At 38.7% G+C, this 14,830-nt stretch overlaps 2 protein-coding genes across 2 annotated transcripts; one reads left to right on the forward strand and one right to left on the reverse strand.

Annotated features, from left to right (window-relative positions):
• Positions 1-498: 498 nt before the first annotated feature.
• pfkla (phosphofructokinase, liver a) lies at positions 499-11,225 on the forward strand. The gene is made up of 22 exons (XM_024286441.2): positions 499-881; positions 1,507-1,580; positions 1,657-1,734; positions 2,861-3,050; positions 3,132-3,297; positions 3,786-3,830; positions 3,916-4,024; positions 4,132-4,227; positions 4,392-4,484; positions 6,591-6,716; positions 6,824-6,888; positions 6,969-7,032; positions 7,109-7,255; positions 7,324-7,394; positions 7,472-7,559; positions 7,628-7,780; positions 8,204-8,368; positions 8,446-8,507; positions 9,894-10,005; positions 10,077-10,176; positions 10,248-10,353; positions 10,439-11,225. The coding sequence occupies exons 1-22, from the start codon at positions 797-799 to the stop codon at positions 10,584-10,586; spliced, it is 2,343 nt and encodes a 780-aa protein (XP_024142209.1). The 5' UTR covers positions 499-796; the 3' UTR covers positions 10,587-11,225.
• A 153-nt stretch (positions 11,226-11,378) lies between these two features.
• On the reverse strand, positions 11,379-14,575 carry LOC112155058 (protein SIX6OS1). The gene is made up of 14 exons (XM_024286442.2): positions 14,420-14,575; positions 14,171-14,227; positions 13,791-13,917; positions 13,568-13,657; positions 13,293-13,480; positions 13,175-13,217; positions 13,015-13,102; positions 12,814-12,928; positions 12,629-12,735; positions 12,267-12,448; positions 12,060-12,189; positions 11,944-11,985; positions 11,848-11,872; positions 11,379-11,784 (listed from the first exon to the last, which is right to left on the reverse strand). Exons 1-14 carry the CDS (start codon positions 14,481-14,483, stop codon positions 11,657-11,659), a joined length of 1,386 nt encoding a protein of 461 aa, XP_024142210.1. The 5' UTR covers positions 14,484-14,575; the 3' UTR covers positions 11,379-11,656.
• Between the last annotated feature and the right edge of the window lie 255 nt (positions 14,576-14,830).

Genomic DNA, 14,830 nt, shown 5'->3' on the forward strand with positions numbered 1-14,830 from the left:
CTCCCTATAATGTCATAAATAAGTTACTTCTAATATTTTTCAAAAAGCTGAAATATACATCTTTGCGCTGTCTCTTTAAAAAAAATAACACTTATTTATTTATTTATTTTTGCTCTCTAAATCTGATGGAAGATGATGGTATTGCAGCTCCATTGGTATGGAGCCTAAAATCCCCCATGTCCTAATAACATCCTTTATTTACATTTACATGTCGTTTCTGCACTGCAGCTCAGTGTTTTTTCTCAAATTTTTTAGACAAAATCTTTACAAATGCTCATTGTTTATTAGTCATTTTTTAAATGTTAATTTTCACTTTCTTGTGTATGTTCTAGTTTTTGGTTTCTAATAGGCTTAGTTTGTTATTATTTGATTTATAAACGCCAATTCCTACAAATATCATTGGGAAAGCGCACGCGGGCGTATGCGGGTGAAAGTATCCATGTAGTACGTGCAGCTGAACCTTGCCTCCAGTGGAATCTCATTCACATACCCCGGGATTTGGCGAGTAGGCGGGGTTTGTTCTAAAGCCTTGAGAATTCCAAAGACAGTGTATCCGGGAGGTGCGGGTCTTAAAACCAAACACTCCTCATGTACTCCTTTGTTTGACTGGGCGGAGCCAGTCGGTGCAGAGGTGTCTCGGTGGGAGTCCACATTCACGGGGGCTTGAACCTGCTGCCAACGAGGAAGCGCCGTGGAAAACAGCAGGAATACCCAGCTTTACTACGCGTATTGGCGGCGTTGTCATAGTTTTATCCCCCCGCAGTTCCTGCGTGTTTTCTAGGGTGAACAGGTCAACATGACTACGATGGATTTGGAGAAGGTGAAGATGATGGGGGCTGGTCGGGCCATGGCAGTGCTGACTAGCGGTGGAGATGCACAAGGTGACCTTAACGAACCAAGACATTCACGCGCTGTTTGTGGCTCCTGCGCATGTGTGAAGAAGTCCTTCAGGTCACTCCAGCGTGCACGGGTTTTCTTCTTGTGTGCACGCGCGTGTGCTGAGGCTGACTTTGCACTCGTCAGGGTCATTTAATCTCGGGTTTATGGTCGACTCAAGGGTCAAAGGTCAGCGACGGCCTGCCAATAACACTTGGGTTGAAGTATTTAGATAAACTGCACCTTTTAAAGTAATCTACTATGGAGCAAATCAGAGTAGTTTGACAAAAACATGTTGAAAACTCATTTAGTTAAATATTAAAAGTTTTATACATCAGCTGAACTGTTGAATCACATATTAAGTTGCTGCTGCAGACAGAATATGTGTTTTCACGAATACATTGCATTGATTTTGCAACAGAGTTTGAACAATTGCATGCATTGTGCAATACTTTTGAGTACTTTTCCCCTGCTGACGTTTCTGGTGTTTTCTGATGATATTGTTTTCCTTTGATGATGATGAAGCGTTCAGACGGCGTTTTGCTCCCAGACGAGCCTCGATGCAGCAGATTCTGTGCAAACCCAGAGATGAAGTTGAATAAAATGTTCTGTGGCGCTCTGTTGACCCAGGGATGAACGCGGCGGTCCGGGCTGTGACCAGAATGGGCATTTATGTGGGGGCCAAAGTCTATCTCATCTATGAGGTAAACAACCAGAGATAAGTCACATCTGGTGGGCATGGATGTAATACTAAACCATGGTTACACATACTTCTTGCAGGGATACCAAGGCCTGGTTGATGGAGGTGATAACATCAAATTAGCGCACTGGCATAGTGTGACCAACATCATCCAACTGGTAAGCAATCGGTTACTGTAGAAATATGACCAACCCATTCATGTCAGGATACTTAGAGGATTGCTATTTGAATATATAAAGAGTTATCTATTCGCTGTTGAGAATGTGCAAAAACACGCCCCTTAGAAAGAAGTTCAAAATCTTACCACATGGGCAGATTTTCTTTAAATTAAAAAAAAAATCTACCAATGGGTCCGAAAATTGTAGAGTTCTTATTTTAAATTCTAGTCTCTAAGATGTTTTTTTCTAAAATTAGGAATATTTTGCTTTGGAAAAACTTTATTGAAAGGATTATTTTTCTTGCAAGACAGAAAACACGACAATTTTAATTGAAAAAAAACACTTTTTTTTTTTTTTTTTTTTACTATTTTACGAGACACATTTGGTTCGCTTAAAGTGAACCAGAGTTTGTTTCTTGATATAATCCAGAACACATTTTCAGTTAAAATTTCACTGAAGTGGACCCTGATCCGGGACCAGGAACTACTCTCGGATCAACTAGACAACTGGGCCAACACAGCCACCGTAGCCAAATTTATGCAACATTGAGACACAAAAACTCATTGAAATGTAGTTAGATGAATACAGGCTCATCAAAACAAATTTGAGACACAATTCTTCTCACACTGTTATCCGGACAATCTATATGTTATACACAAATCAGCATATTTTTCCTTGGTACCGGTAAGCGTCTTGCATTATACCTCCACTGTACTAAAGTAGCAATAAAAAGAGTTGAATCTGACGTTGATACAGACGTTCAAAAATGCTCAGCGAAATATAAAGTTTGAACAAGTGAACTATTCTGATAAGGATTTCAAAGTGTACGACTTCCATTCTTCTTTCTCTTGTTGTTTTCCCCCGCCCTCACAATTCCTGCCCAATGACTGAAGAGATCTTTAGTCATGTGATTTTTGTCCGAAATAGAAATCTCCACTTTAAGAACAGTCTGAATACAGACCAAATGCAAGGTTCAGGATTTTATCGGTCCAAATTAAGCAGACTTTTCCAGCTTGAATACACCATAAGATTCAGTTTTTACTGTGCAAGAAATGTAGTTTTCATTTGATGCATACAATTTTAAAGTTTACATTTTCTGACTTGTTGATTGGTACCTTTGCTGCAGGGTGGGACGATTATAGGAAGCGCCCGCTGTAAGGCCTTCACAACCCGCGAGGGACGCCTCGCCGCCGCCTTCAACCTCGTGAAGAAAGGCATCACCAACCTGTGTGTGTGCGGCGGCGATGGCAGCCTCACCGGAGCCAACATCTTCCGCAACGAGTGGCGCGGCCTGCTGGACGAGCTTGTGCAGAAAGGTGAGCCGACTGCATAAAGCTTAGCTTTGAGGTATGACGTGGGGTCACCGAGTGTGACATGACGTCTGCGCGTCTCTGCAGGAAGGATAACGGACGTCATGGCAGAGAAGCACAACCACCTGAACATCGTCGGGCTGGTGGGGTCCATAGACAACGACTTCTGCGGCACCGACATGACCATTGGGGCGGACTCTGCGCTGCATCGCATTATGGACATAATCGATGCGATTATGACCACCGCAAATAGGTCAGTACGCACTTTAACACAGCTATCATAAAAAGACATGGTGCGTTTACATACAGACGAGCTTCATTTTCTTTATATACGCCCCCCATCATGAGAAAAACACAACAGAAACATGTTAAAAACACAATTTTCATTGGAGTGGGTCTTTAAAAAATGCCAAAACAAGTAATAAACTCAGTTTTAGTGAACTAAAATCCCCTCCTGGTACATTTTTAGGAGCAAATAGAATGGCCTGTTTTCCTTTAAAGTCTTTCTTTTTTTTTCCTAACTTGGAGGTATTTGTCCAGTCGTGCTCAGACTTGCTCTTTGGAAAGAGTGTGCGCTCTTTTTGTTGTCTAAAGTTCTAAAAACCTTCTTTTCTTGTCTTTCTAAAGACTTTCATATAGTTTTCTTGTCAGGTTTTAGGTCAAAGGTGTGATCAGATGTTGTAAGGATAGGGCATTGGTTGCGTTTGTACTGACCAAATGACTGTTTTGCATTGTCTTCAGCCACCAGCGCACTTTTGTTCTAGAAGTCATGGGCAGACACTGTGGGTGAGTAGCTTAATCCTCTATTTATTTATAAAATTCTGCTCCTGAATGCAGCAAATGATCATACTCTTTACTCTGTGCTGTTCAGGTATCTGGCCTTGGTGTCGGCATTGGCTTCTGGAGCAGACTGGCTCTTCATACCGGAGTCTCCGCCCCCAGAGGGCTGGGAGGACCGCATGTGTGCTCGGTTGGAGCGGGTGTGGAATTAAAATCTTAATATACATATTTTATTGTGTTTTTGCCTGGAAACTTAACATTTGATCAACTGCCGAATAGGGATTTTAAAAAAGGTGTTTACTTCCAGAGCCGCACAAAGGGGTCAAGGCTCAACATTATAATAGTGGCAGAGGGGGCCATTGACTCGAATGGAAAGCCCATCTCTTCAAGCTACATCAAAGATGTGAGTTTTGTGATGATATTACAGTTATGTCTGAGCGATTAGTTCAAATCCACAGAAAATGTGTCATTTGTGAGATAACTAGACGTAACAGTTAACACTAAACTTCGTGTATATTCTGCTTCGGGTTGCTTTAATTTGCTCAAACCTTCGTACCTGTTTTGAAGCTGGTCACAAAGAGGATGGGCTATGACACCAGAGTGACTGTACTCGGCCATGTCCAGCGAGGAGGAACTCCTTCAGCTTTTGACAGGATTCTGGTAAGCCTGCTGTTTCATTACCATACTAACAAATGTAATAGATTACTATAACACATTACTTTTTGATGTAAAAATGAAATATGAAGTATTACTGATATACTGAGAGTAATATTTCACTCATTACATGTTTATACTCGTACTTGTGTATGATAACACAATTTAGATTAGATCAGATTAGAAATTGTTTATTTCAAGCAATCAAGAAAGAATAATACATGTGTCAATCAACAGAGGTTTCCATCCATAAAGACATGTCAAACATAGAATAACTACACATCAAATTATCTAAAATCTAATTCAAAGCAGCAAACTATGTTTTGCAACAGATACAAAAATATCTAATAATTATTTTTTATTTATTTATCTTTTTGCTTGGTTTGTCACCTGAACCGTTTTTTAGATTCAATCTGAAAAATAATATATAAATAAATACAATTAATTAATTAATTTTTAAGTGTTATTTAATTTTTTATTAAGTAGTGTATGTTTTTAACCACTTTTTTTAAAGTATGTAGCATTTATTTAGACTTTTAATGAAGTATAGCAACATCCTGGTCCTCTAATGATTCTTTCTGTGCTTTTACTTTGCTAAAAATACAAATATTATTGTTAGTAATTATCAAAGACCGACTCAGTGGAAAAATATTTTTCCCATGTTTCCCTTTAACATGTTCTTATATTTTCTCATGGTGAAAGACATATATTAAGACAATTAACTTTAAAATAGCATTTTTGAGTATTTCTTGTATTCAGATGGTTGTGAACCAACCAAAAATGCCATTTTGTGACGTAAAAACTATTCCAGGTGGGCCAGAAGCTCTCTCCGTAATGGGGAGGGGAAGGGGAGCGGGGCTGCCCACAACTCTGAGGGGAATATCTAATGAAGTACTGCCACTCTGCAGAAACTATGTCCTAGAAAAATCTGACACAAATGTCATAATCTTTAATAAAATAAATAAAACAATGTAATTAAAGGCCACTGGGGATGCATTTACAATAGATCAAACATAATCGGAGTGGGACTTTAAACCATATCACGCTTCATTTAATTGTAAAATACTCTATGCTATACTCTACTTCTGCAGGTATTGCAAAAAAAGTCATTTAAAGTATCTTAGAAGTCATACCATCAGAAAGTAATATCGTAAAGTAAGGGATAGCTTTTAAATAACATTAAAAGGTAATATGTGATGTTGCACAATTTAGAAGTTACTTGCTCAACAGCGATCATTACAGAGTCACATGTAAGATTCGGCAGCGCAGGGAATGGATGCTGGTCTGGAAGTTGAGGAAAATCTGTAAATGTTTCCCAGGAAGAGTTACAAATTTACTGAAAATAATCCCAGTTGTGTTTATAATCTGAGAGTCAGCTGTGATAATGAGGACAGGAAGAGGGAGAGCACAGCAGGAAGTCATGCACACTGACCATTCAGGAAGAATGAGAAAGACGGAACAGAGAAGGCAGCTTTCACGAAGACACTTTTTCATCTTTGAAAGGGCTGACCTAATCCATAGTCTAATTTAGCTCTCACCCAGGGTCAAGATTAGGGTTGGGATTGGTATAAAAAGCAGAAACAGTTGTCTCTGTCAAGACTTCCTGCTCCGATCCGACTGACCCAAAGGAGGAATTGGTTCACTGACTGCTGACGGGGGGCACATCTTTTGACCCCTAGGTCATCATGTGGATATTTAGGGACTCATGAACAAATGCAAAGACACCTGTTCAGAAATGTGTCTTTCTGTGGCTGCAATCCTCTGAACGTTTATCCAGTTTAGTAGACTCTGTCCTTTCCACCTCTCTGAAACCGGTTTTCCCTGTCCAGATAGTTTAGGTTGGTTGATAAATGGCCTGAATTTCACCGCTGATGTCCCCAAAGGCGCTAAAGTCTCACACTTGTATGACAATTTTGTATAAAGTTTACACACTAACAAAGGACATTTAAATAAATTAAATCTGAAACTCGATTCTATAAATTACCTGCTTCCGATGGATTGGAGTAATACTTTAGTCCAACTTATTTACAGCTCTAACTTATGATGATCTGGTGGCCACTAAGATGTTAGATAGTTTTGTCCTTTCTTAATGTCTTTTGATTGTTTTTTTAGAGCAGTAAACTGGGGGTAGAAGCTGTGATTGCCCTGATGGAGGCCACTCCTGATACCCCGGCTTGTGTCATCGGCCTGTCAGGAAACCACGCGGTCCGTCTGCCGCTCATGGAGTGTGTGGAGATGGTGAGCAAATCTCTCCTCATCTGGTATTGATTTATTGATCAAATCAAATGAAAAATACAGATAGAGGGTTCATCATGGATTTTTTTTTTTGTTGTTGTCACACATAGACTAAGTTGGTGCAAAAGGCCATGAATGAGAAGAGGTTTGATGAAGCGGTTAAACTGCGTGGAGGGTAAGAACTCAGTAAAAAAAAAAAAATACTAAAAGATTTGCTGTTAGTTTGAATGCTAAAACAAACTTCTGCCTCTGCAGGAGCTTTGAGAACAACTGGAACATCTACAAGCTTCTTTCCTTCCAAAAGCCCGCCCTGTCTGAGGTCAGTCGGGCTCAAACGCACACTTCTACCCCCAGAATACGTCCTGTAATCTAAAATGAAATCTGACATCTCTCAGAGCAACTTCTCCTTGGCCGTCATGAATGTCGGCGCTCCGGCCGCAGGGATGAATGCGGCGGTGAGGTCTGCCGTGAGGTTGGCGCTCGCTCACGGACACAAGGTCTACGGCGTCCACGACGGCTTTCAAGGGCTCGCCAACGGAGAGGTGAAGACCCTTTGTGAAGGTTTTTGTGAAACGGAGAGGAAACTTACCTCCTGTTTGTCCATCTGCAGGTGTTTGAGATGAAATGGCGCAACGTGGCCGGATGGACCGGCCAGGGCGGCTCACTGCTGGGAACCAAACGGTAAATAACCAAAGACTTTTAATGTCCTGTCTCTCAATTTGTCTTCTTAACTGAATGTTTTTTGTATTCTTCTTTAGAACCCTACCTCAGACCAACATGGAGAAGATTGTGGAGAACATCGTTAAATACAACATCTCAGCCCTGCTTGTAATCGGAGGCTTTGAGGTAAAACTCTCGCGAATTGCTTTAGTTTTCAGTGTTTGCGATTTTGTGGAATTTTGCCGCTTTTCCAGGGGTATGAAGGTGTGCAGCAACTGTACGAAGCCCGCACCCACTACGATGAGCTCTGCATCCCCATGTGTGTCGTTCCTGCTACCATCAGCAACAACGTCCCGGGGACGGACTTCAGCCTGGGGGCAGACACCGCCGTCAATGCAGCCATGGAGGTACGTTTGTGACACAATGTGACCACGTCACTTCAGTATCGATGGTGACTAGAGCAAAAAAAGAGAAAACTCAAATCTAGTCTGACTTTAAACCCTATTTATTGTTTTCGATTGACAACATTTAAAGACATTTTAATGGATTTTTTTGTGGCATTTTTCTGATGACATAGGACATATATCAATAAAATTAAGCTTAAAAAATAACACAAGTTTTCTGATTTTGGCTAAAATCATAGTCCAAAAGGAAAGTTGTTAAAATAGATCAAAACAATTTTTGACTGGAACTTTAAAGGAACGGTTTAGTTAATCCAGTATTCTCTCTATCAAATAGATCATCTTTTAAATCCACTTGGATCTAATTGGTGTTTTGCCTTTAAATATGCTAATGAAGAAATATAGTAAACAAAATAAAACATTTTTCAGGGATGTGACAAAATCAAGCAGTCTGCCTCTGGGACCAAGCGGCGTGTTTTTGTGGTGGAAACAATGGGTGGATACTGCGGTTATCTGGCAACCTCCACTGGCATAGCTGTGGGTGCTGATGCTGCCTACATATTTGAAGAACAATTTAACATCCATGACCTCAAGGTGAGACTATTTTAATGAATTTAGGCCCTAATATGAAAAGTTTATGTTGTCTGCAACTTAATGTGTCCTCCTGACAGGCCAATGTGGAGCATTTAGCTGAGAAGATGAAGAAGGACATCCAGCGCGGTCTGGTATTGAGGTACATTTGTCTTTTTTCTTAATTTATCTTTAGTAAAATGACATTTTCAGGGAAATATAAAATATTTCTACCTATAAAAGTACCAGGGGGGTATTACTTTATATCAATGGATCTAACTCAAAGGTGTGATGGATAAACGACAGCTGCTGGTTGCTTGTTTATGGCCTCTTGCTTACGTGTAGTTGCATATCTGGGATTGCTCCAAATAAGCTTTTAGCTTGCCAAGTATCAAATTGCACAATTTGTCCTCCCATTGCAGGATCTGTCACAAGCTTCTGCTGTTCTTCTTACTTTACATAACAGTGACAATAATTCAAACAGCATTATTTGTAGTTCTTTAGCTCATTTTGTGAGATAGATACACTTGCTAAACAGTTTAAAAAAAATACTTGATAACTTTGCTTTCTGAGAACCCTACTAGCTTCGATTTCCACATTAGAATGATTTAGCTCTACATTTGTTCGATGAAATGGTTCAGTAATGAGTCTGAAATTGGCCGTTTCCTCTCAATCAATGTAAGAATTTGAGTTATGTTTTACTTTTATAGGACCCAGACATTAACCTTTATTCATACTGAGCCTTCTTTACATGAGTACAATATTATAAGTTGATGCAACAACCTTCCATACTAATGACTTTCTTGACTGATGGTTTGTAAAGTTTTGATCAGTTTCTTACAAAGGGAACTTTCCAGCTCAAATTTTCCTCTCTTAGACTTTTTGTCACATTTCTCCACTGGAGTCTGATGACTCAGTCTGTGTTTTTAAGCTTTCTTGCCAAATATTTAATAGATTTTCCCTGTGTTTATCCAAANAAAAAAAAAAAAAAAAAAAAAAAAGCTGTCTGGTCAAAGATTCATCATGACTCACCCTTTTCTGAAACCTTTTAAGTCAATATCTGCATCTATTATTAGTCCCACCGATGTGCCCTTTTGACCTTTTTGCTTTTTTAGGCCACATGTCAATTCTCGATGTAAGCTGGGTTTGTGACAGTCTACCTTATTTGCTCAGCTTGAAGCCATGTTCTAATTATGATTAAAAAGAAAAGTGTCACATTAAGACCTTTATCTAACCAGGTAAATCAAACAACAACCAGTTTCAATTTATAATTGCAAAAAAAACGTGTTTAGAGCCAAATATTGGTGAAAAAAACAATCCACTGATTCACAGCAGACTTAATGTCAAGTTTTTTGGTAAATATTTCTCCAATTTGTACATTTTTAGCTCAAAAATGATAATAATTATTGATCTTTTTGAGAGCTTTTTAGCCAAATATCACCAAAGGAAAGAGGCCTAAACACACTTGAACAGTTGGTTCTGGTTTAATGTGGTGCCAAAGTTTACTAGAATGACTGACTTTTGTTGATCATGTTTTCTGCCCCGACAGGAATGAAAAATGCCACGAAAACTATTCTACAGATTTCATCTATCGGCTGTATTCGGCAGAGGGGAAGGGTGTCTTTGACTGCAGGACCAATGTGTTGGGACACCTGCAGCAGGTACTTTTAACACTTTAGCAGCTTGAGATCGACTTGGATGACACACTCACTCGTCTTTCTTCGTGCTGTAGGGAGGGTCACCGTCTCCCTTTGATAGAAACTTTGGCACCAAGTTGGGTGTCAAAGCCGCCCAGTGGATCACAGAGAAGTTGACGGAGTGCTTCAGACAAGGTAGGACTCCGGTTTGAAACATAAGCCAAACAACCGCAGGAGTTGTAATTTCTGCACTTCTTTCCCATCAGGCCGAGTGTTTGCCAACTCGCCAGAGACTGCATGTGTGCTCGGAATCAACAGGAAGATCGCCTCTTTCATCCCTGTGACCGAGCTGAAGGCTTTGACGGATTTCGAGTAAGTGGAGTAAAAAATAAAAAAGCAGGATCTCTTTGTTCATTTCTCAATGGCTCATCAACCGTCATTATCCTCCATCTTTCAGGCACAGGATGCCGAACGTTCAGTGGTGGGCCAATCTGCGGCCACTGTTAAAAATGTTGGCCAGGTACCAAACCAACTTCTGTGAATATGTCCCTGGAGAGATCGAACACGTGACTCGACGCTCCATCAGCATCGATGCTGGATACTGAGCCTCTATCAGACGACGCCGTCTGCATCATCTGTCCATCCCTCCTTACACTGAGGAAGATTCCATACATTGTATTTAAAAGTGTGCTCTCTCCGCTCCCTTACACTCGATGCTTCCTGCTTGCATGTAGATTATGTTTTTGGTGCTCAAACCAGATTGTCGTGGTTGTACATATTTTCTGTGCTGCAGCTCAATCCCAGCCTCTCTCCTTTTACACAAGAAAGTATTGCTGTCAAACCTTTATCATATGTTCAGAGTTAATATTGTGTAAGACGTTTACAGTAAGTCACATTTGTATATTGTGGAAAACAACACAACAGACACATTCCAGCTTTGATGGAACCACACCGTTTCTCCAGATCATTCCCTCTTGAATCAAAACGCTCTGGAGAGTAGATGGGATTATATCCCGTCGTCTGCTGGATTACTAATAAGTGCAATTCAAGTATTCATCAAAAGGATCACTTCAGGGAAAATATTTGCTATTTCTTCAAAGGTGCATATTATTATATACTCAAAAGTGCTGCTATTAACAGACAACCATCTGTGCCATAAAACAAAGATTATACTTTACATAATAAATATACTGCAACAGATGAATGTAGGGGGTTGGGTTCTCTTTAGAAATCATGTTTAACAAGAAAACCAAACTGATGCAAAGCCTGACATGAGATCAGAAGCCTTTTTTTCCAAAGATGGGTCCTGGTTGATATATCAATCTCTTTAAATATGATCTATGATGAGAGCACTGTTTGAGTATTTTTTTGTGTATTGATGTGACTCAAGGGACCAGTACGATTTTGTTTTTATTCATGAAAACAAAGATTCTGCAGGCTACCAAATCATAAATGACAGTTTACAATGTAATTACTGTACTAACAAGAGGGAAATCTATCAAATATATGAATAAATTTAATGCATGAATTAATATTTGTTTCTTCAATAAATGATATTCAACTGTGACACTGCTGTTTTTAATGAATTACTAGTAAGAACAGCCATTCGGCCAAACAAACTACTAGTTTCAACAGATTCATTACCCAAACATGTCTATCTATCCACTGTGTTTTACTAAAAGTTGAAGGAAAATGAAAAGTCGTCCCCCATGGCGTCCTTGCTTGCTGGTTGGGGACTCTTGTCAGGAAAAGCAAACTGGAAGTCCCCGCTCTGCTCTGGCTGCTCAAACAGGAACTTTTGGCCTGAAAAACACAACTGCAGTCAGAACCAAAGAACACATTTCACACAAACTGATCTATACTCACAGCTGGAATCCTTCTCCGGGGTTTTCTGGGAAAAATTCAGATTTTAGTCTTTTTTTTTTGTGGATACAGAATAGTTGGAAGTGGAAATGCTTTTACCTTCTCGTTGAAAAAAGACGCACTAAAAGGAAAAGAGGACTCCTGGAAAGAGACAACATTTTTATTTAAGATAAAAACAACATGATAGCAGAGAGTTTGTTTTTCTGATGTCTCACCTCATCCTGGGAGGAGTCAAAGCCAAATCCGGAGAAGCCCGGTGTGCTCGGGTTGGAGTTCACAGAGAACAGGAAAGCTGGAGATTTCGTTTCAGCTGCTCCCTGACATGGAGATCTGGTTGGGCTGAAGCTGAAGTTTCATAAAGAACACTTTTACAAGAAAAATAAATCAAAGACAATAAAATTGTTCTTTAAAAAAGAACTCACTGAAATGCAAATGTTGGGGTAGGTGGCGCATGTGCTATATTTTCTGGAAAGGCCTGGAGATTGGATTCTGCAGGTGAAGCTTGAGGGAAAACAGCCAGATCTCCTTCATCACACGGTGGATCTTCTTCATCTTCAGCTGCTTGGTTCTCCATCTCGTTTTGTGAATCAGACGCAGGATCCTCCTAAAACAAATTCATTCAAAATATCAAAAGGTTTTTACAGTGTTAATGCTTTCATCTTACACACCAGGTTGCATATTACATTCACATATGTTGGGAAATTAATTAATATAAAGTGGAAAAATCTTGTTTATAATTTAATGTCAGAGTCTTCTGAAGGAACAATGCAAGGAAAGCTGAAACCTCATCCTGTTGAGGAGCTTCCTCTTCCTCTGCCTTAGAGTTCATGTCATTCTCCACAGGTTGAATGGACTTTGGAGATCTAACTGGATCTGATGTGTCATGGACATCTACAGATGAATGGGTAATAATCATTTTATAATTAGTACATTTGTTTTGAACACATGCAGTGTTTGGTATCGACTCACCGTCCGACCAAAGAGGGTTATCAGCCTTCTCTTCAGGAGAATGGCATGTCGGGGAATTCTGGGCCTTCTCCTGCTGGTCAATCATTTCTGCATTTGAGTCTTCAGTTTGATCAGTCTGGAAAATGAGGTTTGAAAAAAAATCGTAAACTTTTATATTTCTTATGAAAATAAATTCCAAAATATTATTATTTTTTGGAGTACGGTTTTCTGGTTTATGCAGAGAGATGAAACGTCAAGAGAAGGATCCCCGCCCTCTTTTGACTCAGCTTCTTCTTGTTCCTGCTCCTGGCTGAAAATACAAAACAAAAAATATTTATTTGAGCCGAGATCAAAATTCAGTTATTCATATGTTTAAATTTACCTCTCTGCTGTTTTCCCAGAGGAAACAGAGTTCACTGGCGGCCCTGCTCAGACAAAGGTTTTATTTACAATACGACGTCTTACCGGCGTTAAAATAACTGGCATACGACGTTTAATACTTGTGAGGAACTCCAGCTCCTTTTCCTTCATTGTTATTTGATCATCACATGCCACGATTCTACATTCAATTTCCTCATTTTCAGCCTGCAGCTTGAGGAGCTTTTGAGCCAGAGGATTTTGGAAATAGCCGTCTTCATAGGATTTAAACTTCTTTGTGCAGTCAGAAATTCTCTCTTCATAAATCTCCCTATGTAGATCACAATAAAAATATTTTAGCTTTCTTTATTACAACAGTAAACAACAATATTTCATCCATAAAGGAGAATTAACTCACTGATCATGGTTGTAGCTGCTTTTTCTGCTCTCCAGCTCAGCTCTCAGAGTCTGCTCATGCTGAAGAAGAAAGCTGGCAGTTTCTTTCATGCTGAAATTAAATAAATGATCAGAAAAATATACAATCACTCGACTTTACTTACTCTTTAATAAAGTCACTGTGGGACTAGTTAGCATAGCTTTAAGTAAGCCTTTTTTAATGTATTTTTTTTTTTTGGACATACCTCTTTGCATTTTCTTTAGTCTGGGTTAAAGTCCCCTGCTTTACCCTGACTTCCTCTTCAAGCTTCTTAAGGTTTCCGCACATTGTTTCATAATAAGACTTCTTCTCAGCAATGTCAGCTCTGAAAACTATTTGACAATAATGATTTTGTAAATAGAAAAAAAGAAATAAATGTGTTTTGATTTATTAAAGATCTAAGAATGCTTATTTAGATTGGATAGTCACAAAATTTGAAGCCCGACATGTTATGTCATAGAGCCAAGGTGAGAAAAAACCAAGGTTTATGAAAAAAATAGGTTAAATTAAAAAAAAAACGTGTCTGTTAGCATTACTGTTAAAATGATAGTTGTGTTATCTGATGGGATTTGATTAACTACATACCTTGAATTTGTTGGCAAATGGTATTCTTCTGTTGAGAAAGTTCTCGAGACTGATGACCTAAGAAATTTGTCAGAAGTTGCAAATAATTACAAATAAAATAATAAATGTTTGATACTCGCTACTAAAATACATGCAACCTAGTCGACACAAAATTATGACTTTTAATAATACAATTAATATAAACTGGTATATTTAAGCCGATAATAAACTGATAACAGACAAAAATAAATAAATAAATCAACTAGTTACCTAACTGAAAGAGAAGGCCGTCAATATTTTTGAGTGAAATTTGCTCGTCCATTTTCACATCCATGTTTGATTAGATGTTAGCAAAACCGCTACTTTCCTGCCATTTAGCGCCGTGACGTCATTAACAGTTAAAAACAACATATATTTTTAATGCTTTTATTTTATTCGTGTTATTTTAAAACATTTTTAAAAAACTTTACAGATGTCGAGGTAAAGTAAACATCGTAGTTATATATCTAAAAAAAAGTTTAAATTTCCACCAGATTGCAATCTGATATTATCTGATGTTAACCTTTTTTTAAAAATATATATATATTTCTCTACAAATATAGTTGCCATTTTAACAATAATTGTTATTTTAAAAAATGATAAATAATAATAATAAAAATATTTAAATAATTATTATTTAAT

The sequence above is a fragment of the Oryzias melastigma genome, linkage group LG21 (genome assembly GCF_002922805.2).
Source record: "Oryzias melastigma strain HK-1 linkage group LG21, ASM292280v2, whole genome shotgun sequence".
In the NCBI taxonomy this organism is placed as follows: Eukaryota; Metazoa; Chordata; class Actinopteri; order Beloniformes; family Adrianichthyidae; genus Oryzias; species Oryzias melastigma.